The sequence below is a fragment of the Botryllus schlosseri genome, chromosome 13 (assembly GCF_051294905.1).
Source record: "Botryllus schlosseri isolate E-star chromosome 13, Bs_hap1, whole genome shotgun sequence".
NCBI lineage: Eukaryota > Metazoa > Chordata > Ascidiacea > Stolidobranchia > Styelidae > Botryllus > Botryllus schlosseri.
This window is the reverse complement of record NC_137248.1, coordinates 4,443,891-4,469,586: the sequence shown is the minus strand read 5'-3', so window position 1 is coordinate 4,469,586 and position 25,696 is coordinate 4,443,891. Positions and strand designations below refer to the sequence as shown.

At 39.4% G+C, this 25,696-nt stretch overlaps 2 protein-coding genes across 4 annotated transcripts; both read left to right on the top strand.

Moving 5' to 3' along the window:
• Positions 1-1,031: 1,031 nt before the first annotated feature.
• On the top strand, positions 1,032-13,215 carry LOC145454597 (organic cation transporter protein-like). Of its 2 annotated transcripts, none has more exons than XM_080332590.1 (13): positions 1,032-2,014; positions 2,616-2,732; positions 2,793-2,919; positions 3,977-4,080; positions 4,529-4,683; positions 7,295-7,464; positions 7,640-7,771; positions 10,888-10,982; positions 11,159-11,293; positions 11,611-11,708; positions 11,989-12,097; positions 12,475-12,696; positions 13,035-13,215. In XM_080332590.1, exons 1-13 carry the CDS (start codon positions 1,869-1,871, stop codon positions 13,117-13,119), a joined length of 1,695 nt encoding a protein of 564 aa, XP_080188716.1. In that variant the 5' UTR covers positions 1,032-1,868; the 3' UTR covers positions 13,120-13,215. The 2 variants fall into 2 exon arrangements, with proteins under 2 accessions (XP_080188716.1, XP_080188717.1); XM_080332591.1 differs by having other exon boundaries at positions 1,036-2,014; positions 10,891-10,982.
• Positions 13,216-14,853: 1,638 nt separating this feature from the next.
• On the top strand, positions 14,854-24,542 carry LOC145454545 (organic cation transporter protein-like). Of its 2 annotated transcripts, XM_080332524.1 has the most exons (13): positions 14,854-15,154; positions 15,228-15,344; positions 15,438-15,564; positions 15,747-15,850; positions 15,934-16,088; positions 16,517-16,686; positions 16,753-16,884; positions 17,216-17,307; positions 18,145-18,279; positions 20,846-20,943; positions 21,005-21,113; positions 24,047-24,262; positions 24,385-24,542. In XM_080332524.1, exons 1-13 carry the CDS (start codon positions 15,009-15,011, stop codon positions 24,482-24,484), a joined length of 1,701 nt encoding a protein of 566 aa, XP_080188650.1. In that variant the 5' UTR covers positions 14,854-15,008; the 3' UTR covers positions 24,485-24,542. The 2 variants fall into 2 exon arrangements, with proteins under 2 accessions (XP_080188650.1, XP_080188649.1); XM_080332523.1 differs by having other exon boundaries at positions 15,228-15,564.
• Positions 24,543-25,696: the final 1,154 nt, after the last annotated feature.

The following is a 25,696-nucleotide window of genomic DNA, read 5'->3' as shown; positions in this document are numbered from 1 at the left end:
TTCTAAGTATTTAGGAAGCTGTAAAAAAAGTTGCATAAACTTGCCCTAATAATTACTTTTCCGGATCACAATCGCAAATTAAAATGTTGTGGTTGGCGCATTGACCGTCCTATAAATATATAGATAAAATATATATAACTATATTGTTTTAAATAGATAGTCGCATTCGCTAAGTGTGGACGTTTGATTATTGGTGACGTGTCGTAAAACGATTGCTCGATGTCCTAAGTATACAGAGTCTTACAAAAGCACAGAATTCACTTCATGGAAATGTACTGAAAGCGCGCGGCCTTGTAGTGCAGTTTACTGAGTAAACATACAGCGGCATCAGTGGATGAAAACGAGTCGCGCTGAGTGATTAAGGGCGTAAGGCAACAAGCCTATCTTTACAAGCAACCTTATACATATTTATTCACATGCTAAATCTTGTAAACCACATGTCAAATGACAACGGCATTACTATACGTAGGAATCCCTACGCTTAATCGAAAAATTGGGTAATGTAGCGAATAAGCAAACAGTATACATCGTTTTTCACTGCCCCCATGAACAACTGATTATAAATATATAATTTTTAACATATGAAAAAAAATATATATAGAAACCACTGGCTATCCGCGATATTTTCATGCGTATGTGAGAGAGAGAGAGAGAGAATGTGTGAGTGAAAACGAGAGAAAATTTGACGGGTTCAGATATTGAGTTGTTTGTGTCGTGGCTTGGCTGTTACAGTTTATATAGTCCATTATAAATATGTTAACGGCCAGTTGCGAAACGAGCGTCATTTCGGATAATACACGGTTCAAAACGTAGGTATATAAGTATAGCTGAGAATAACACGGGTTGTATTCTATTTCCCATAGAATACCAACAATCAAGAGTTGAAAGGGGCCATGTGTAGATTTTCGGCAAATCCAACCATATCGACTCATGCTGTTTCCGGTGGGAAAAGGAGAGAGAGAGAGAGTCTCTCGGCTTCTATTATTTGTGGAGCTTGGGAGCGGCACTATGTTGTTTGTTTGTCAGGGGCTTGGTTCGAGCCCGCGACCCCTAGTCTGTGAAACCAGGGTCTAGCCACTGAGCTATATATGGTATCTGTTGTTACTGATATTTATGGTCGTTTTCCTAAACACAAAACTGACCAAACATATAGTGTCAATATGGCTTAAGAACGGAAGTCATCTACCACTTTGCTGTAACGTTTGATTTCGGCAGTTCCGGATGGGCCGACGAACTGCAATTCAAGTCCATGACCTTTCAAGAGCTCCGTGACGTCTCATTTAGCATCTTTAGTGCCGCGGATTCAGTTGAATGGAGGCGACATGTGGACATCTCACATTGACTCAAGGATGCTCAGGCGTTGTCAAGTTCGCCGACAGCTTTTGTGAGGATTGTGATATCTTTCCACTATGCAATCAATCACGCCAGGGTTACGAACTGAGGTCAATGCTGAATGTCAAGGATTGGTGAGACGGGGAAGGAGACAAAATATACCTAATACTTAACAGTCTTTTCCTCGTAGTATATTTCGTATGCTGGTAGTTTGTCAAAGGCCAATGCATCTCACGAAAGTCCGAGAGTCACCGCGGTTCACAACAAAGCTGCTTTATCATCATAGTCTTCATTAGCTATTGAATTGTGCAATTTACCAGACTGCAAATCCCACAAGATTCAATCCGTATAGAGTACAAAGAGCTGAGGAAAGATTATGTCTAATAAGAATGAAATTGATCATCTGAAATCCCTGATCCCATTTCAGACTATTTGAATGGTGAAGAATTGTATATATTGCTATCTAATTATGTACTAAGCATACTGTGTCATTCGCAGCGCTGTAGCAACAGTATCGAAAACCTAGCATATTCGTGATGATAGAATTTGATATAGTGCTTGACCGAATCGGTCACTTTGGAAAATATCAATTTCGCATTGTTTCCTTGGTATACTGGTTAGGCATACCTGCCGGATTACACAGTCTTGCATCAGTATTCTACGCGCCCCCTATTGAATACAGGTAAGTTATTGTTCTTCATGTGGTGGCACGTAAAGAAGGTGATGTTTTTTGCTGTTGATATAATCATAACCATTCGATGGTTAATGACATATCCATTGAATAATTGCATGATAATAAGCTCTCTCGTGGCGAATCTATTCGTATAAGAGTGGTGCCCATAACATGAACCAACGGATCTTTGTAGAGTTGGAACGATATAGTTTGTGGGCTAAATGCTATCATACGAGCACACATTGTGAGCGGCTATCAGAGCATAACTGGCCAAACCCGTCGGCCACATCCACGTCAGGCCGCTAATTCTGGCCGGAGGTACATCTCCCAACAATATCAATTACAAATTGGGCTTGTAAAACTTTCGGGGAGCTGGATCGGGCGCAAACGATAATAGAAGTGTAGCCTACTGCAGACTTGTGACCGCATAAGCGCAATAGCCGGGGCTGTGGATATCGTGTTAGAAAGAGCAAAGTCCAACTCTGCTGTACAGAGTCCACGATATAGTGCAGTTCCGACCGGCAAACTTTGTTTCGGGCGGTAATCGACTCACGAAACCATCATACAGATCGGAAAACATGTGACAGAATTTTTACTCCGCACTATTTAGATGCAATGTCCCGCCGATAGACAACAGCTCGGCCTACCCCTATCTCAACGAATCTCTAATCTTGGACCTCACCACTCCGTACGACAGCGATAAAGATCAGTACGACGGATGTCAGCGGTATACTGTGGTCTGTTGGACGGTTGCAAGATGATAGTTCAACTGATTTATTGGTTATAGATACGGTTATGACCTACAAACATGCGATGAAACTCTCGCCTGCGTGAATAAGACTGCACAGACAATTAATTGCGACATGGGATATCACTTTGACACGTCAGAGTTTACAAGAACCATAGACACGCAGGTGTGAAGAGCTCTGGTGTCATATTTATGACAACAATTCTGTTTCGTCTATAGGTGACAATTAGGGCTGGGCAAAATCGAGTATCACAGCGATTCGATTCTGGATCACGTAATATGCTTCGAGTCGAGTATTCGAGTATCACTCATTATGATGTCATAACAAAATTTAATATGTCAAAGTTTAATTATATGCCTTTTATGCGACCACGAAGAATATAATGTCTGTTATCCATCACATTTTAAAGATACTTTGGCATCTTTTCGACCATACCAATTTCATTGCACTTGGTGACAATGTTGTGGGATGATCATGACATTCGGCAATGTGCTATTTCCCGTAACGTTCGTAGCTTAGTAGTATATGATTCGTATGCTACGAAACGGCCAATTAAGGTTTCAAGACTTCAACAGTGAAAATTAGTATCGAAACTATAATTCTCGTTGATAAATTAACTGCAATTGCAGTGGCGAGGAGCGTGTAATTTCAGGACTCGAAAAAATCGTATTTTACTACTCGACTCAAATCATTAAAATTAATATTCGATTCAGATTCGAGTACTCGAATCATTGTGCCCAGCCCTAGTGACAATGTGAAACGCAAGAGCTTCGCAAATTGTTTGATTGATTTAGCTGTTGGACATTCCTTTTTAAGTCTAGGTATAGGAAAGTTCACTTTTCACTGTCACTCATATGGCATAATGTTTGCGAGTGATAAGTCGGAACCGAATGACAAACAGAGAGTTCGTTGGTATACATGAAAGAAAGTTGATAAAGATATGCTACCTTGCTATACATGTCATACGATTGATGAGACTGCAAACCAGACAATTGACATTAACATCTAAAGTTGGTGCTGCACCGGTGTATTTTGGGAACCATGACAAGGAGTGTGTTAGATCTTGTCCATCGCACGATGTAAATACCATCATGCAATTTGATCGCATGCAATTGCATGCGCAGACTACTTTCGACGTAAGATTCCCCTATATCTTAGATACAGTCACAGAGTTCAAATCTGTGATGTAATAACAGATGCCCACGCATTGTCTATTTTTCAGTGGGAGATGATATGCGACAAGGAAGTTATCAACGCAGCCGCTACCTCGGTGTACTTCCTTGGTATGTGGGCCGGGGCGATTGTGTTTGGATACACGTCTGACAGGTACGTGCGTACATTTTACAATGTACATTCAACCATAACCCCTATACATATACAGGCAATAGTACATTCCCTGCATTGTTTGAGGATATAATATTCATAAAACATTGCACCAGGTCATGCTATATGCATTGTAGGTAGGATTGGTATTATAAATCCCAAGTTTCATGATCTTGAAAAAGCTTGAATTAGTTATTGAAATTAACCGACCCAGGATCATTATCAATACATACCATGAATTCAAAAACTCCATTATTTGGAAAGATCAAACTAATAATCCAGAAAAGTTTGTCCGCTTGCAATTTTAGATTTTATAATACTTATCAATCACCGCACTGTTTGCTGAAACGATATTTCAAAAGCACTATTGTACTATAGATGGAACGAACCCTAGCGATCAAATATATTTAAGGTGCAATTATTATTTGCATTACCATGCTTCGTTTTTTAGATACGGCCGACGGATTACGATGTTCTATTGCAATTTGCTCACTATCTTTTTCGGCATTCTAACGGCTTTCTCTCATTGGTTCCCATTGTTCGTGGTCGCGCGATTTTTAGTGGCAGCAACGAATCACGGAGCGTTCCTCATTATGTGTATATACGGTGGGTAACACTGCGGCAAGCACTCTCTGAAATCTATTTACTGAATACTGTTAGCACATTTACTTTCTTTGATGAGGGTCAACATTGCAATACAACGTTATGTATATTGGGTGGTTGTGCAAAGCCCGTCACACACTGACTTCACTGCTAGGGCCGTACTCGAATCCGAACCGAGTATCTCATAATTTGAGTACAGTCGTGAGAGATGATTTTATCGAGTACTGACATTGTACGATCACGGTACGGAGTATGGTTTTTCGGGATGCGGATCCAATCCTGTTAGGGTTAGGGTTAGGGTTAGGGTTAGGGTTAGGGTTAGGGTTAGGGAACATATCCGGATCCTGTTTCCGACTCAAATGTTAAAATCCAGATCGAAATATATCCTGCACGAGGTTGAGCATCCATTTGCCACTGTCGTCGATATTTTTTAATTACACCTTGGTAGCGCATTGAAGTTTGCTATTAGAGATTTTTCGAAATGGCGGTGTAAGTCTGAAGCCGGCTGAGTCAAAGTACATACAAAACATCGAAGTAAACTAACAGGAAGTCACTTTCATGCACCATAAAAATTTAGAATAGGAAAGATGTATATGTTCGAATGTGCCATATATTTCATAAACTGTTATAGCGTCATAACGAGTGCTGGTATAATCGAATACTCGGCTTGACTCGAAGACTAATACTCGATTCAGAATGAAATCACACAAGTATACTCGATTTTGCCAAGCCGTAATGACTCCCTACAGCTACAGTCTACACTCACAGTACTATAGTCATCGCTTCTTCCATAGCCAAGTGGTGCTCACTGCCGCGAGCAAATGTGCTAAACAAGGTCGACTTATAGCAAAAGTTAGGGATACCACATTATGACTGTAGCACTGGGCCGGCCAACCCGCAGCCCGCGAGAAGGTTTCGAGTGGCCCGCGAGGTAATTACCGAAATTTCTAATGTTATCAAAAATGGTTTGCACATATTGTGAACTTCTGAGGCCAACCAAAAATTTGATTAGTCTGGCCGCAACACTTGAGATGTGATGACTAAAATATCAGTTCCGACGCATTGGCAGATCCATGAGCCAGTCACATATTGGTAGATCTCCGTAGACTACAATAAAGCAGAATAATTTGCGATAGATTTATCAAAAGTAAAAATTTTCTACACGCTTCGCGCAACATGTTGTCACTCGATTTCTTGATTTTAATATTGTTGCCATTTTGTGAAAATGAAAGAACGCCTAATGTATCAGAGTGAATCTAACTATATTCACGATTACGGGACAGAGTGTCGTTCAACATATGCGACTTTGCGTTGCACTCGCAGAAAGACCGTCGACTATGAAACTTAGGCATAAAATGATTGGCGCATGTTGGTCGAAACTTTCGATATCGATATGTCCAGACGCCAATAGCCCAGTCCTTGCAGACTGAGCCCAGCGATATACAGCAGGCCCGCAATATAGTCAGGTGACAATATTATTAACCTGTGAACTTCAAAATATTTTCGCGCTTCGCGCGGCTAGTGGCCTTGCAACAGTTCGTCAATAGAATGTGGCCCTTCGGCTGAAAAGGTTGGCCAGCCCTGCTGTAGCATAATGGGTGGTCCTATCATTTTTACCAGCTCAAGACACGCACGATTAGGGTTGCATTTAAAACAGACAGTGTTTTAAAATACTTTGTTTAAAACATGTTTTAAACGGTGTTTTAAACAAAGGCCTTTTCAAAAACAAAATTGTGTTTTTTAGGTTATTTAATTATGCCATAATTGTGTAAATACTTTCCAAAAAACATGTTGTATGAGCCTACGGACAATGACTATCCGATATAGCTGACTCATATCGATATGGAATGGCTGGAACCGTCAAAATAGTCGTTTCAACAGCAATAGTACTTATATTTCGTCAAAGGAGCTATATTTACCCTATATTTTCAATGGTCAATGTCAATTTGCTATGACGTCACAATTAAAAAAACGAACAATGAAAACAAAATAAAAAACATGTTTTAAACAAGTTCCTTGTTTTAAACATGTCCGTTCTCAATTAATTTTTGTTTTAAATGCAACCTTACGCACGATGTAATTCGATGCAAGGAACAGATGCAGGATGCCGAAACGACCAGTCACGGTCTCACAATCTGGCATACCTATTAGCCTAATGTCAGTGTACGATCCTTCTTTTAGGTTTCAACGCTCATTTAAGGTTGATCGGCCTTTTTTTTTTATTAGTCATCATATATGGGCAATTGGTTATTTTACACCATACCGATATTGCTTCTTATGGCACGGCTCACTTCAGCTAAAGACAGGTCTTAAATTTAGTCGCCATGTTTCACGTAATCCTAATTGCAGCTTCTGGAATAGGCGCTGTGACTGGAATTTAGGTGTTTCCATTGATAACTATGAAGTTAGAAATCAATGTTTAAGCCATCTTGGCATATATATATAGCGATAAATCGGGGTATACATAAATCACCAAAGTACTACTACGGAATAGTATTAAATAAGCCATGTTAGTCACTGATTGAATGCTTGAAAATGTTCCCCATGAACCCAAACATGACAATATTTTATACGGTGTTGTTAGTCCACGTTGTAATCCTCCTCTCTGTTACAGTTATGGAAATCACAGGGAAATACCGGACCCCGGTCGGTGTCAACGCGCACACAGCATTTGCTCTGGGGTACATGCTGGCTTCTTTCTTTTCGTACTTTTTAAGGGACTGGAGATTTTTCTACTTGGGCATATCTCTGACGTCACTTCCATATATTGCATTCCACTTTTTTGTGAGTATTATTGCCCTACTAAATGTTATGTTAGTTTTATTGCTATCAGCTGTAGGTTTTATTGTATATAGCTCCAGTAATACACGTAATATATCTGATTGGTGATATGCGACTTATTCTCCGACGGTATATGTACCATAGAAATGCCTATGTGTTTCATGAAAACAATATTCAGATTCCCGAATCTCCAAATTGGCATTTTTCTAATGGCCGCAACGAGATGGGTAAGGAGATATCGCAAGAATTTGCTCGTAAAAACGGAAAGGAGTTAGACGAGTCGGTATGGAAACTTGCAGAGGTGCAGGATGTAAGTATGTGGGTCGAGCGATGAGGTTGCGTAGGGCGATGGGGGAAATAATTGTGATCATATAATTTGCAATATGATCACAGTGTGCTAAATTATAAGTGTGAAGATACTGCGATTCCCAACTATTTTTGTAGTAATCACGAAAATGATCGCAACGAAAGATTTCGACCATTACAACATCTGGTAATTTCTGCTATAAAATAACGTTTACAATGCATAACTAGTAACAAATGAGACTTTAACCCTTTTGAAATCGGGTCAGTTTTCGCGAAACTGACCATCACTTTTCTAATTCATACCGTGACCTCAGCAAGACTTAAATCTGGGCTGTTTCAGTTTAAAAGTGGGCGGACTATATCCCTCTACCGTTTCCGCCCACGATCGACACCGCAAGCCATGTCTAGTTTTTTTTATAAGACTAAATAAACAAATTTTTCATTAAAAATATCTTTCTCGCTCTCATTTTTCAAGACTGGAACCCTAGGACAGAGGTCTCAAACTCAAATGTGCTCGCGGGCCAATTTCCTAGTTTCTGATGGAGCCGCGGGCCGCAGCACCAAAAATTGCAGCACTCAATGTATTTCCAAGTAGGCCTTATTTGAACTGACCTTGCGGACTGACATTCCACACTCATCGTAAAAAATGTGATTTACTATTGTGAATTCCCGCCTGGCACGAAAATAATAACTTTTTTTTAGATATTTGAATAAAATTGTTTCTGTACTTGGCATAGTTTGTCCAAATAATTAGTTGTAGACACCATGCGAGAGTACGAATGCATCAGGACATCATAAAAGCTGTCGCGGTATAATTTTGCAACTAGCGGACAGTTGACGCACCGCAATTATAGGTAGAATTTTACAAAGATTGATCTGATGAGGAATACAGCCCAATCCGCGTTTCGGGTATACTCCTGATAACTAGGCTATTGATCATGTCATTTCCAAAGTCAAATTAAATCAGTGTTAGATTTACCTTCGACTATTTTAACAGATCAATAATAACTTGTACATAATGATTACTGTGCCCTAGCAATGGAAATGTCCAATCGCCGAAGAATCCATTTGTGTTACAGCTGTAAAGCGTAGGCTACTTTGTAGATACTCGCCACATTAAATTGGCGATAATAACAGGGATAAAGATACACAAGATTATACAGGTTGTAACCAACTACACATCAAATGGGCAACATAATGTCAATGGTTACCATACCGACCTCCTTAGATATCTAAATAAGCTACGAAACGCAATCTACGATTGATATTGTACTATTTCCATGCCAGTTTGATAGTTTGTTGCGTCCGTGGTTGTACCAAGACACGGCGTTCCGAGTCACAAAAGTTCTTCTCTGATTGTATCTTTTGAAGCGGCTCAACTCAAGTCATTTGTATTTTATCACCCATCAAGTCCTAGTTCGAGTAATTCTACAGAAGGTTACGTCCAAGTCCAAATTACAATTTTCAGTACGAATCATCCACGGGTCATGTTTAACCATGATAAACATGCAAGTAATGTCAAGTAATAGGTAATCTTCCACATACCGTAACGTTTGAAAGTGATATAATATAGCGAAGTTTGATGAGTATAGTTTCAGGCTTCTGGGGTAGTTTTAGGGATTATTTTAAGTTCTCAAATTAACAAAATGGTAGTTAAATATTGTCGAATACCTCGAAATCCAAACTGCCGTCGAGGGCCGCATAAAATGGTCTCGCGGGCCGCGTGTTTGAGACCTCTGCCCCAGGATATTGCCAGAGAGTCAAAAATGATGCATCAGTGCGTAGCCACCGTTGCCTGGTTTCGAACAAGCCGTCCACTATGGCCATAAACCGCGCGGCTCGCCAAATATCGAAAAATCAAAAATACATGAAAAATTTACATATGGGCGTGGTCAGTGAGTGGTCATAATGGTCAATTTCAAGATCAATACCGAATCGAACTCCTACCGCCCAGTTAATGGCATGAAACAAAGTGGTATACTCTCTCTTGTCGTGTCCAGTTATTTGCAGGCATAGCAAACCAGTTTGCGACTCATATTCGGTCACGAAATTGACCATGTGCTTGAAAATCACGAATACTCCCAAGAACAAGGTTTGATACTTGAAACGGTGAAAAATTACACAGAATACCGTACCAGTCGACTTTTGATGTTCTGGCAGAATTCCCGACTCTATTTCCCACTCGGGAAATATCTGGAAATTTTAGGTGATAACCACTTTTTTCTGCATGCGTATTTTCGAAGAAACTCCTCATGTAAAATAGTTGGTGCTCGAAAAGGATCCGAGTCACAAGTCAATCTCACTTTTATAGTTTTGACTCGAGTCAAGTCGAGTCATTTCAATTCACCACCGAGTCAAGTCCGAGTCCAAGTCAGCGAGCAGAGGGTCGAGTCCGAGTCATGGAATTATGACTCGAGTCCGAGTCCAAGTCATTGTATAGACTGCTCAGTTTCCAGTTAAAGTCTTGGTAAACTCACTATTTATAACTCTGTTTGGTGATATCGGATGTTTCGCATTTATAATATACCAATTTTCGTCACTTTTAGCAGTTTCTGGTCGCATATTCAAGTACCAGTACCAACAAACGAAATCCTAATAGTGTGTTGGCTTCGGAATTACAATGAAATGTCAGTCTTGGCCGTCTGAGTCTCGAGTCAATGACTTGGTTCGAGTCATGCGCAATGACTCGAGTCCAAGTCGAGTCAATACACAGATTGACTCGAGTCGAGTCAAGTCATTTTCGTATTTTGAAAAAATGACTCGAGTCAAGTCGAGTCATCAGAAAATCGTGACTCGAGTCGGACTCGAGTCATTACAACCCTGCTTATACCTTCGAATTAGGTATCATATAAATCAGAAGATCGCTAACTTTTCGTACAAACCAAAATGAGTCCGCTAAGACGTATGTAAATCAAGATATTACCAGATGAAGGTGACAGATTGCACTGGTGCGCTTATTGGTTAGTGGCGGTACCTATTCTGAACATGCGTTATGGCTCCGGCCAAGCCTACTTAAACATGCTCATCAGCGAGCTCTAGTGTCTGGTATTTTGGGCATTTGGCCTGTTACGCACTTCTCACATTCTCTGCATTAGACCTACTATTCTAATCTTGTGAAAGCAGAAAGAAGACACTGAAAAGCGTCAATATTCGTCACTGGACCTTTTCAAGCGGCCGAGAATGCGACTCATAACATTCAACGTCATGTTCTCATGGTAAGACACCGCAAGTGTTATCGGTCGTGTTGAAAATCAGCCATGTGACGTGAACGTCCGTTATCGTCAACAAGCATGAAAATTATTAATTCCTCTTCAAAACGTACGTTTGAGCAATAGTGATAGACCACTAGAATGAAGAAATACCAGGAATTTAAGGCTATATTGTTTTACAGGTTCGTCGTGTCTTTGGTGTACTATGGTTTGTCCCTGAATGCTGGCAACCTATCGGGCAACATATGGTGGAACAACGCTATAAATGGAGTAATGGAGATTTTGGGTTATATCATCGTGACGCTAACGATGGACAGGTGGCCGTGAAATATACAAAGTTACTTTCCTGAAAGTGTCGTATTATAACGAAACCGGAAGAATGAATGTACAATGTACATTGCATATCTAACAGGCTCGCTTAGTGCTGCCATGGTTCGAATTCATACGAGAAGCAATATTAGGTCGATCTACAAATCTATCATTGACGGCAGCTGCACATGACATCGGTGCGCCGTGTACCATGTATTTCAAATGAACGTTATTGCCTGTGCTTCAAGCCAGCAAAGCCAAAAACCTAAGAAGCCATCATGATTGTGATGTAATAAAACTGATCATGATGTAATTATGTCGACAGGTGGGGACGTAGAATTCTGCTCTCAGGATCGTTCTTGCTATGTGGATTTGCTTGCATCGGAAGCATGCTTTGCAATTTGTACGCGGATGGAAATGAAGGTGTGCTGTTAATGCCATCACCCGTTGATTGCTACTTTAATTTTGTCCTGATTCCGAAACTATATCGGAACTATTTCGACGATTTCCCGGCACAATGTACACTTCATGAGTCACCATGGCTCAAGGAGTGAGAGTGAGATGAACGCTTACCGGTCTTCCAGAAATCCAGAGACTGTTCTAAAATATAAAGTGATACACTTCAACATGTTGCTTTCTATGTCGTATGGTATGCCTTTCAATTATTAAATATATCTCACTCTTTGTGTTTCATATACTGCAGCTGTAATCACAACAGGAGTCGCACTCGCATTTATGGGAAAGATCGGGGCCGGTGGAGCGTTTGCCATCGTCTACAACTATACCGCGGAGCTTTATCCTACAGTTGTAAGGTAGGTGTCGGTAAATGAACCGATCAGGTTTGCTTTTGTTCAATGAAAACTGTTTTCGCGGCACACAGTCACCAACTCATAATGTGCTCGAGCATATTTAACAGAGAACACATTAGGCCTACGTCATTTCTTTGTGGAAAACATTGTTAACTTTATTTGTTTTTTCTATGGTTATTATATCACTGGCATTAGATTAGCTAAGATGTTAATCACTGCCCAAATGCAAAACTATCGGTTCTCTAGTGTACGATTGAACTTGAACACAAGCAGTCTGAATCACGCGATTGCATGCAAACTCTACACGTCGATATGTCGTAATATATGCCCCTGAATGTTCTGTAGCTCAACTTTTTATTTGGTCAATCAATTTATTCCAGGAGCAACGGCCTTGGTGTGGGATCTATGGCCGCAAGATGGGGCAGTATATTATCGCCGTTCGTGATATTGGTGTATGATACATTGCCATGGTTTCCAAGTACCTTTTTTGGTAGTCTTTCGTTAGTGGCGGGCGTGTTGGCGCTTTTATATCCAGAGACCACAAACATGACAATGCCACAGACTATGGAGGAAGCAGAACTCTTCTACAAAGGAAAATTGGAGTAAGTTCTAATGACTCTGAGTGTATAGTGTAGCAAAATGCCATGGTCCAAGGGATGGACCGTGAGAGCATGCTCCACACTAGCAGGCGGTACATGAGCATGCCATACTTGAGCATGTGGGTAAAGAGGGGTTATATTTAGGATTCGGGTTGAGGTTGGGGTTCGGACAGAGGCTCGTTTTGTGGTTTGGGTTTGTTAGGGGGTTATACAGGACATGCACAAGATCAAGTATCGCATGCTTAAAGGTCGTTTATCCCTATGCCTTCATTAATAAACTAGGGATTCCTAAAGACACCATACATATCATAGTCTTACAAAATTACATTAAACTTTTACAGGCAAAAGAATGAAGCAGTTATGGAGTACACGAATCAGTGTCTAGAAGTTGATGATATGAAGCCAAATTGGGATACCAAGTTATAGCAGCATCATTCGTCCATATTTTGGATCACTTGTTTGACATCGATACAAAGAGCATATAGCTATATCGTAAAATACAACCGATACCCTATAACTGGAGGTTTGCTGGTCGTTTGCTAGGTAGGATCTTCGACGAGCGATTCTTGTTATTAGTGTGTCCACTGTCCACGAATTATTTATTACTTACATATTGTCGCAGTCGATACAGATTAAATATTTCTATATCGAGAAACCGTATTGCAGATACTCAAAGTGATAGTATTATGCACAGAAAGACGATTTTGCAAATCTCTCTATAGCGCAGAACAATGTTGTAATGACTCAAGTCGACTTCTTGAATATTAAAAATGACTCGACTCGACTTGAGTCCATTTGTGTATTGACTCGACTTGTATACTCGAGTCATTACGAATGACTCAATCAGCTCATATGACTCGAGTGATTCGACACGACTTATGCTTGGACACTTGGGCAGCCTTTCTCTATGGTCAGGTATGTTGCCAGTTTGACTAATAATGTTAAAAGTGAGAAAAAATAAGTATCTTATGCATGCGAGGCATTCGATGTCACCCAAGAGTTGAGACTGAACTCTGAACACTATGACTTGAACTGGGACTCGACCCAGTGGTGATTAGAAAATGGTTCGGCTGGACTCAAGTCAAAACTGTAAAAAGTGAGATTGACTTGTGACTCGGAACCTTTTCACTCGGTTACAACCTCAGCGCAGCATATCCCATTAATGGATACCCGAACATTGAGAACATTGAACACGAGAATGTAGGAAAGGTGTAGCAATTGTTGCCCTACGGTACCCAGTCTGCCGTGAACTCATCTGAACAACTTTGTCGCGCGAAAATATTTCTTGAATACAATAACCACCTTCGAGAATTCCTTGCTGTTCTGTGCACTCTCGCCAACCACTGTAGTGTAATTTCAGATGTTATTTTTCGTCTGTAGGAAATCATGGCTTACAAAAACAAAAACAGTCAAAAAACACGTTTTAAACAGGGGCCATGTTTTAAACATGTTTGCTTAAAATTGATTTATGTTTAAAATGCAACCCTACTTGTGAGAGTAGGCAATACCCTTCAAACATTAGCATGCCGTAGATATATGATATATCGTGACTGATGAGAGAACTAGACTACTTCTATATCACTTACTGCAATTGCCCTCAAATATTTGCGATCAAATTGATGACACATACTATTATCTCATACATGTTTACAATTTTACTTAAAACATCTATGAAATACCGAAACATTCAACGATGAAGTGCATAGGTGTCTTTTTTACATACAGGCGGTATAGTAGGTAGGCACTGCTGAGCAAAGTTCACTACTGCGCAGAAATGTCGAAGTCGGTAGCTTCTCCGAGATATCCTTGTTTGTTTTTATGTAGGAAGGATCTTAGGTTTCGGCACTAAAACAGTACAAACGTAAAATAGTTATCGACTGATGCATGGAGTCTATAGGAGCTCTCAGGACAGGACAAATTGATTTTCTCCGAGGGTCTCTCAGCATATTGATTTCTTCAGAGTGCCAGATACATCCAACAGGTGTAACTGAGATGTAATATATAAATATGCGATAGTCCCTGTTGAATACATCAGAATATTATAATTGTTCATGTTCTGGTATAAATTCGTTAACATGTGTTATAGGTCATGACTTCATCAATCAATAATCTAACGATCTAAATTCAAGAAATAACGTAAGTAGCCTACATGATACTTCATACCGTTATTATTCTATATCTGCAGCCCATGCTGCCAGATTTGACCTTGGATTCTACAATTAGTTGCGAAAATCACCGTTATCACACAATATTTCAAAATGCTTCTCTAGCGCTCTTCATAAACTTAATGATACATTAAATTGACTGCTGCAAGCATGATTGAATTCGACATCGTTTTGGACGAAATCGGACACTTCGGAACATATCAACTTCAGATATTTGCTATGGTTTATTGGATAGCTGTACCTGCCGGCATGCATACATTGGCAGCAGTATTTTACACTGCCCCCGTTCCCTACAGGTATGCAATTGTTTGAATTTATATGGTTTATATATATATGCACAACGTGACAGTGAATCCGTATTTTTGCTAGATGCAACGTTCCCCCGATTGATAATGGAACCATCTACTCAAACCTAAGCGAAGCTCAAATACTATATCTAACGACGCCGTACGATCAGGCCAGCAAGAGATATGATACCTGCTCCAGGTACAGGGTGTTTACTGCGTGCTGTACGGTATACACCGTTTTTGCGAACGGAAAATTACGATCTCTGTTCTCAAATATTATCTTGATCTGCAGATATGGATATGATTTGGAGTTGTGCGATGGATCTTACAATTGCGTTAATAAGAGCGCACCACACATAAGTTGTGACATGGGATATCACTTCGACACATCCATATTTACAAACACGATCGCTACCGAGGTTGGGATGGCAACGTAAATGTCAGAAAGCACTTACTCTCATGCTTCAGTAGGAGTTTTATGATTTCTATCATGCTCATGAAATCATCCAAAATTGAAGCCCATTATATCTGTCATCACATACTTTTCAAGCTGAAAATCTAGTGATAATGACATTGAAAAATTACACTATATTCTTTCCAGTGGAATATTGTGTGCGATTTAGCAATCCTCAACACAATTACGAATTCCCTGTTCTTCGCTGGCATGTTTGCAGGCGCGCTGATATCCGGCTACATTTCAGATAAGTAAGTATATTTGACCTTTTTAGTGATACTGGTAATATTATGTCAAATAAGTTGACAAATTAAAGTGTAGTTTGCACTTTCAGCTACGGGCGACGAACGGCATTATGTTACTTCAACCTTGGAACTTTAATTTTTGGGTTGATCGCTACATTTTCGCCTTGGTTCGTAATGTTTACGATTGCAAGATTTTTTGTCGCTGCTACCTCGCATGGGTCGAACTTGGCATTGACTTTATACGGTTTGTATATCCCTCAGCATTAATAGATATATAGAGTTAATTTCACTTAATGTGGCTAGACGCATATAGCCAAAACACATATGCGAAAACTTGAGCAGGAAGTGCGATATATGATGCAATTGATAGTGAGTGTATATTGCGACCGCTGTTTGACCTTTACTAGTTAATCATCCTTTTCACATGATATGTTTAATCAAGCGAAATAGATATGGTGCCTACGAAGTATTATATTCATCAATGCTCATTACCGCTATAGGTAAACGTATGCGTACTTTTTTGATAATGGTCATTCTTTTTGTTGAATTAACGGAACATTGGATATTTCGGCCGATTGATATGTTTCCATCTATATATAGATAGAGTTCCGCGGGATCACTTTAACAGTTGTCGTTCACGATGGGGCTATGCCTTTTCCTCTCCATTTACAGCGATCGAAGTCGGCGGAAAACACCGGACAGCGGCAGGATTGTTAGCTCATTTCCCATTTAGTGTGGGCTACATGCTCTGCTCTTTGATATCCTACTTCTTCAGAAACTGGAGACATTACTATTTCGTTCTCACTCTGTTTTCGATGCCCTACCTTATATTTCATTTCTTCGTAAGTATCACACGAAACCGTCGCTACATCGCGTGATAGTAAATGACAGAACGTACTTGGTTTCAGATACCGGAATCGCCACGTTGGCTCTTCGCAAAAGGGCACTACGAAAAGGGGAAAGAAGTTTGCTATAAATTTGCGTACAGAAACGGCAAAACCTTGGATGATAGCATCTGGCGAAAGGCCACATCAACTACGGTTTGTTATATGATATTTGGCTTATTAAGTAGCCTTCCACGTTTCCCCAATCATCATACATGCTTTGTTTAAGTATCAGGCTGAATTTGACGTATTGACGTCACTAGTCTGACACTGTTACGTCATATTTCATCTATAGGACGTCGCCCGAAAGTCGAAATATTTTTCTCTCCGAACAACTCTCCAGCATACGGTCATGAACAATCCACCGTGCTAGCATAATTCCTAACTAACTAGCTAACGTGCGTGCCTGTAACTAAGATTCACATCAATGTTGTCGCTTGAGGAAAATTGATAACGCATTGCCCTATACTTCCTCGTGTTGTTGCAGAAAGATGTCCAGCGACGGAGGCGATATTCGTCTGTCGACCTCTTCAGACCGTTCCGCATGAGACTTATCACATTCAATGTCATGTTTTCATGGTAATTACTCAAATGATTCCTTCCAGCAGATGCAGGTATAATTTTATGGGTGATGTTGTCATAAAAATCGCGAGATATAGACCCTGTATAGTGGTAAATCTATGTATAATTGAAGATTGTTCCTATTTGTAGTGGCATTGGTACTTTGCTGTGGTCGCCAATACACCTATTGCAATTCAGACAGCAGCCACTTCCAATTAATTGAAAAAGCATGCGACTCTTCTGTAACCGCAGAAATTTCAGGCCTAATCTACACTGTCAGCACTGTCAGCTGTCTTCGCTCCGGTTGAAACTTAAACACGCGTCTTCTTGGGTGAAGTACGGGTTTTAATGATCCAAATTCCCAGCGATTATACAACTGACCAAATAATTTATAACACAATCCAAATTCTTAATACAAACAGACACTACGAATTAAATAACATAAAAGCCAAATACAACCCTAAATACGATAATACGCCCCTAAACTAAACGATTTAAGCCAAACCATAATATGCGACCAATACCATGCAGTGCGCCACGTTAAGTGATAGATTCGAGGCGCCAATACCATCATTCATGCGTCATAAAAAGAATCATTGGTCCATAGCGAAGGTGGAATTCTGCGGCAACACCTCCGACAAGATATTGTTTTTGAGCTACTTAGTTGAACACTTGTCATGCCGTTCATTTTCTACTTCAACTCGAAACAGTTTTGACATGTCTTGAAAATCTCAACTTCTATGTCTATTTGATTAGCAACGAAGAAAACTTTGAGCACCTCTCATTATAGTATACTAAACACCGAAAAAATCACTGTGGCTATGCATATATTCGAACAATTCACATTAAATTCAGGTTTGTGGCCAGTCTGGTTTACTTCGGGTTGGCGCTCAACGTCGGAACTCTGTCCGGAAGTATATTCGTGAACAATTGTCTGAACGGTTGCTCAGAAATCATTGCGGCCTTCTTTCTGATCCCAACCATGGACAGGTATTTTGAATTACTTGCACTCTAAACTGATTCGCACTGAAATGATTCTTTCGTGACAAAAGTGTCAAGTAGGGCGACTTTTTTGTCAAAATAAGTCAAAAAGTGTCAAACTTGTTTACAATTATTTTGTAACCTTCATTTCGTTTTATTGTAGATGTTTGCCCTGTCAGCGAACATATCATTTGTCATTTTACAGCTTGTAGCCTACTTTATAGGCTTACCGTTGTATACGGCCCATTGTCTGCTCATTGTGGATCATAAACGGTCAAAGGAAACGAATATGGTGTTATGCTCAACGCACCGCAATATCCTAACTGAAGCAGGCTGTGTGGGCATTGGTTCTTACACCAAGAAGTGCATGATGAACCATTGTGATGTAGACAACATTGTCTGAATGAAGCAACACGGTGTGTAACTAGCAGTGTGCGCACAACTTCAGTGTTGCCAGCCAATAACTGCTGCTGTTGAACGTTCTTTCTATATTCTTGGCAAGCTACTTAGTAAGGACAGACACTTTCTATCCGAGAATGTAGGGAAAAATATTTCGTTGTACTACAACAAATTTTAATTATTTCGATCATAATGCGTGATGTACCTACTGGGATTCTTCAGAGGTTCAGATTTCGATAAAATAATTATTTTTCTTGTAAAAAAATTGTCAGTTTTTAAGTCAAAAAAGTTTTTTCAGGCCAAACTACTTCGTAGGTCAGACAGTTTCAACGAGAAATGAAGATAAGTCGCACAATTCTAACACTATGTGCGAAAAAACCTAATTTGCATAATTGAGGTCAAAATGTTGTCAAAATGAAGTTTTTTAAAATCAAAAAATCTCAAGAGTTTGATTTTTTAGGTCAAAATATTCCATTTTTCAGGTCAAAAAAATCGCCCCAGTTATAAGGTATAAATGAATGAATGATGTCGTACTTTGATGCAGAATTTTTTTCAACGGCCTCGTTTTGGGTCTGAATTCATGCGAATTACACAAATTTACAAATTTACCCTGCTCTTCCACATGTAAGGAATATTCTCGTCAGAGGTGCTCACTGCTCAGTAACGAAGTACTTCTACTTTTTCGGAGTACTGAACCCGGTCTTGCCTACAAGCATCACGTATTCAGGTGGTTATGATTGACGAATATTCTTCATTGTCATTGGAAATCGATATATTTGACATCATGGTAGTAAATCAGACATAAATCTATTTTTCTATTGAATTGATTGAATGAATGAATGAATGAATGAATGAATGAATGAATGAATGAATGAATGAATGAATGAATGAATGAATGAATGAATGAATGAATGAATGAATGAATGAATGAATGAATGAATGAATGAATGAATGGATGGATGGATGGATGAATGAATGAATGAATGAATGAATGAAAGACTGAATGAATGATGAATGAATGAATGAATGAATGAATGAATGAATGAATGAATGAATGAATGAATGAATGAATGAATGAATGAATGAATGAATGAATGAATGAATGAATGAATGAATGAATGAATGAATGAATGAATGAATGAATGAATGAATGAATGAATGAATGAATGAATGAATGAATGAATGAATGAATGAATGAATGAATGAATGAATGAATGAATGAATGAATGAATGAATGAATGAATGAATGAATGAATGAATGAATGAATGAATGAATGAATGAATGAATGAATGAATGAATGAATGAATGAATGAATGAATGAAATATTGTCGCAGATTAGACTCATTCATTAGATATCAGCGAAGTCATAATAGAGCAGTGGTTGTCAACATTTATGACCCCTCGGGCCCGTAAAACTTCAAACTAATTGTTGCGGATCGATAAACCTTTCAAAAACAAAAATTAACCCTAAATTAAATTACTACAAATATGCAATTCATACAAAATATTCTAAAATTCATTTAATCTTTCCTTTTTCATTATAGATATAATGATGACATTAAAGTTTCTGCAAGGCTAAGCTCGTGAAGTCCTTTTAAAGGCCAATAGCTTGATTTTGATTGTCCGATACCCTTCGAAAGAAATGCGACTTTGTTGTTTGCTACTATACTGTCAAGTGTCGCTTAATTCCAGGGTCAGAATTTAACGAAGTTTTCTTTCACAAAGAGTTTGTACGAAACGAGTCGTCAGTTACTTTTAAACAGGCTCGGACAAAACTTGCAACATTGTCACGCACACACAAATCGCACCAAATCTCTCAATTAATTTAAAATTTAATGTTTCAGTTCACTAATTAACGGACAATTTCTTTTCCTACATTTTGTAATTGAGATATAAAATTAAAGAGCTTCTTGGAGGTACAGAACTCCAATATACTATTCAGATATAAAATTCTGAATAATTTGGCGGACCGACGGGAAATTTGTCACAGTCCGGCTATTGAGAACCATTGCAGTAGAGTACAGATGAATTTCATCATTTCGGTCGTCGTCAGTTTTTCTCATAAATGTTATTTGCACGTTTCATATTTATGCGTGCGCATCGCAACTGCGTTCGTGCATGACATTTATCGAATCATGAAAATTGGTTAATCACATCTTCCCGTTCCTTTCGCAGGTTTGGTCGAGTCCGTTTGCTTTTTACAACATTCACACTAGCAGGGTTAACGTTGATTGGAAACATGCTTTGCACGTTGTTCGCAAACGGAAGTCAGGGTAATAGCTATTTCATTAAGCGATGTTCGACTAATGTTGTTCAATTTCATTATGAATACAGGTATTGCAATCACGGGTGTCGCACTAGCGTTGGCAGGAAAGCTCTTCGCATCTTCAGCATTTGGTTTGGCTTTCAACTTCACTGCTGAGCTATACCCCACTATGCTGAGGTAAGTCGAAATGACATCAGTCGTGAAACGTTATCTGTCACACATTAACCGTGACATAATTACGTTAAAGTCGGTACCACATTAAAATCGAAGTAAAATGTTGATGATTTCTCTGTTTCACTCTGTTTCACTATTTAGAATATTTGATTTAAAGCATTGGGTATACAATTTAATCGATTTCAATGATTCTCACTATGGAGAAATGGCATCAATGACTTGAGCTTGGTGTGGCTTTGTTGTCCGGGACAATAGGTCATTCGAGCCCGTAGAAGAAAATGGCTCCAGACTATAGAAAGTGAACTGACTGCTCAACGAAAAACAGAAAAGGAAAAATAACTGCCTTTCAAAATTAGATCGATCAAAATGAATCTTGGTGTGCGATTGTGACATATTCATGATATGGCACCTCTACCAACTGGATCGTTTTCAAATCCACTAATAGTTACGCGCATTAATGCACCAGTGTGTCCGAACCTTTTAGCCTACGGACTAATTTACTCGCGGACTCAAGCAATGGAAATGAGGAATTATAACCTATTACATTTATAGGCATTTTTATAGGTATATTCACAGGCATATTGACATACGTGTACTACCAATTCTACTTGAAGCCTTTTGTTGTAATCTGATTCACCTGTTGGTAAATCTAATTCCCATTTCCGGCTACAGTTGACTTCCTTATATTTATTTTACCTTGGCTACCATATACAAAATCCGGAGTGTAGAAGTAAAAAATAACATGCTCCCCTGACTGAGCATTACTCCGGAATTGAGTTAGAGCAGTGGTTCTTAACCTTTTTCTCCATCACCCCCTTCCAAAAATTGCCTGGGTCTGGCGCCCCCCTATTTTAAGGATTGTAGTAAAAAACAATGGATAAGTGGTCGAATTTCGGTTTCGGGTTGGGACGTCACTATTAGACCACTCGACCAATTAACGGTATAATTGTATGTGCTGTTTTCGGGATCAAATCCAGGTTGTTATACCAACCATCGGGTATGGTCTGCGGGCCAATAGCATTTGGTTCGAGATCGATTTACAGTGTACACATCCCGAATTCTCCTTCGCGATCGGCAATAGGGGAAGTTAATTGTATTGGTTTTTTATTGCTTTGTGTGACTACTAAATCAACTGAGAATGTGGTAGAGATTTGCTCACATTAAATTTAGTACTGCACCAAGCTCTTACCTTCATCATGAATAGGGTTAAGTATCGGTTTATTAATATTTTCATCATTTCAAAACGCCACAAAACTACGATACAATGAAAATATAGGACGGCGTGGAAACGACTTGGAGTAGCTAGCGTGACGGGAGTGTTTTAACGGGAAATCGGGTAATCCAAAAGTACGCCAATTCATTTTACATGAATTAAAATAAACCACTGCATTCGTGGAATCATCGTCGGTGGATATTTCGCGATGAGCGCAACGAAAAACGTGATTTGACAGATTTTGTCGAATGTTAGTTTGCAAAGAGAAGTCAGGGATATATAGAACTACTGTCCCACTATATAATCATATGTCCTTACTACGCAATCTACTGCGAGGCCATTTATATACCGCCCCCCTAAGCCCAGCGCTCCCCATTTCACACCCTGAGCGTTTCCGTCCACATTCAATATCCAAATCGCCCCCCACTGAGTTAGAGGAAAACCCCTACCCCGTACACCGACTATAAACCGCATCTTGCTGGAAGTGCATGCGACGCTTGCAATAAACCATGTAATATTTAGTAACAAACCTCATTTTGAGCAATAACAAAAGCTACGTCATACCGAATGTGTCCATGGCCAATCGTGAAAACTGTTCGCCTGGCGTTCATTCATATTATTATTATTATTACAAACATGAGTGGTGCTTTTCGCCATTTATGGCCTTGTGCGCCACGGTCGTCAGGAAATTCAAATCAAGCAAACTGAATGAACTTATTACAACTTATCACGAAGTCAGCGACAGCGGTGGACAATTGCGATGACGAGAGTAGGTTGCGTATCGTGAACGGTACATGCAACTGATTGCAATAGGTTATTAAAAATGATCGATGAAAGTCGTATTTAATGCACGATAACAAAAAGTGTTCGGCTGTTTCGATGACATCGCATCCTTCGCACATCGGAGATTCCGAGCAGCCGATTCTGAATAAATGGGATGCTAGAGTTCATTCATATGTACTAGACTTACCATTACTCAATTCATCGTTGGCAGGCTTTTGCTCATGTACGGTTTTAAGTACAGTTATGCATTGTACACATGTTTCAGAGTAAAACACTTATAAGACTGCACATTAGGGCGGTTCAAAAATAACATTTTTTCCTTAATCTTGCGGGCTACATGATTAAATCGTCAGGTTACCTTAAAAAACGACGCACACCAAATTTGAATTCATTCCAACCAATATTCGCGGTTTACGTAGAGTTTGAAAATTTTGAATTTGCCCAGAAACGCAAAAAATTTTTTTTTTCAAATTTTTCTGCTAACCCCATGAAATTGTTGGGCTGTCTTCAAAGACTATGCAAAACAAATTTGACTCAATTCCAAGCCGTAGAAGCGGAGTTATTCCAGTTTTTCGATGAAAATTCTTGGATTATCCACCAATCAAGGATAATCCCAGAATTATCAAAGAAAAACTGATATAACTCCACTTCTACTGCTTAGAATTGAGTCAAATTTGTTTTGCATAGTCTTTGAAGACAGCCCAACAATTTCATGGGGTTAGCAGAAAAATTTTAAAAAAAATTTTTTTGCGTTTCTGGGCAAATTCAAAATTTTCAAACTCTACGTAAACCGCGAATATTGGTTGGAATGAATTCAAATTTGGTGTGCGTCGTTTTTTAAGGTAACCTGACGATTTAATCATGTAGCCCGCAAGATTAAGAAAAAAATGTTATTTTTGAACCGCCCTACTGCACATCATGGAGCAATCTATACTTATAGGAGTAACGGAATGGGTGTCGGATCCATGGCGGCAAGATTTGGAAGTATTCTGTCACCGTTCGTCATATTGATCAACCATTCCCATCCGTGGTTTCTTGGCACTATTTTCGGATCCCTCTCATTATTGGCAGGCTTACTAGCCCTTCTCTACCCGGAAACTATGAATAAATCCATGCCGCAGACCATGGAAGAAGCGAAACTGCTCTATAAAGGACGGTGAGACTTTGTATTTGAAAGCGACACAATAAAAATACTGTGTGGGTCGTAATATGTAAAAAGAAGTCGTCAAATTTTGGATATGGCCATCGATGAACCACGCTAATCGATTTACATTTTAGATCGGTCGATCACGCTATGAAGACGCCAGAACACCGAGTCGGCCCGGGTGATGTATGCGATGTGGATATGGATACAGTCTTTAAGATCACAACACTGTGAAGACTTAACATAAAACATTTAGATTTTGTTATGCACCGATTAAAAACATGCGAATCAATTTACGATGAACATTAATTTGTGTGTATGTATGACGGGTATATAAGACAATCGCAGTAAAGCAGGGGTGGCCAATTATTTTCCTCCCCGGACCAAACGAGAAGTTGAATATACGTTGGCGGGCCGAGTGAAAAATTTAAGCTCTCCAGCGTATTTTAATTTTATTTCTCAATTATATTGTTGATAAATGCTGCTCTGTGAATGTGTTGATGTTAGGTAGTTAGAAAGTGACGGTTAATTAACAGATATATATTTGCCGACATGATTCGAAACAATGTTAAACATGATACAATTTTAACTCTATTTTAAACCATTATCCACGTTCTTCTGTTATAACAGGGGTTCTAAAACTTTTTTTAGGCACGCCTCCCTTTATGATAGTAGAAACTTTCGCGCCCCCTTGTCATGATATCACAAAATATTAAAAAGTGCAACCCAAATGCTAGCAATCCCAACGGATAGTTTGATGGCATGGAAGGTTATGGCTGTTGATGAGAGAATTCTGAAATATAAAAGTAGGGCAATACACAGAGCAATACCTATACAAGCTGGGTGTAAATCGCGTGGAGCGCGAAAACAATTTTCGATGAACTTCGGTTTCGCGCTCTCCTCTTCTGATGCTTTCAAGCCCCCCAGTTCGAGAACCACTGCACCGAAATGTATATGCAATTGGACCAAGCTTATTTTCTTAGTCGCTGCCTTCCGAGCAGTGTGCAGCTTAAATAGCCTTGATGTTGAGCGAAGCTAGTAGTTTTCTGTACTCCACCCTCTCTTGACCGTGTGCTTCGTGTTTTTTGTCACAAGACCGACTTTATAATTGAAATCTTTATTCTCGGCGACATACCCGGCAGAAATTAAAAGTCAGAGATATTTAGTGCTATGAAGTCTAAACCTTCTTTGAATTTCAGTTTTCGGCTTTTTTGCCATGCCCGTTAATCCTTTATGGGTGATCGATATTATGAGTCATATAGAAATCGTCAGCACTGATTGACTTGTTTTACGGATTAGGGATTTGGAAACGTATCACGTAACCATCAGGAACACACACCGTATAATGCGTAATGTCCATGTCCGTAGTCTTTTGCACTTTCAATCTCCTTTACTCTTTACCTCTCCATCCTATCCTTCTCGCATGCGCATGCGCATGCGTTTTGT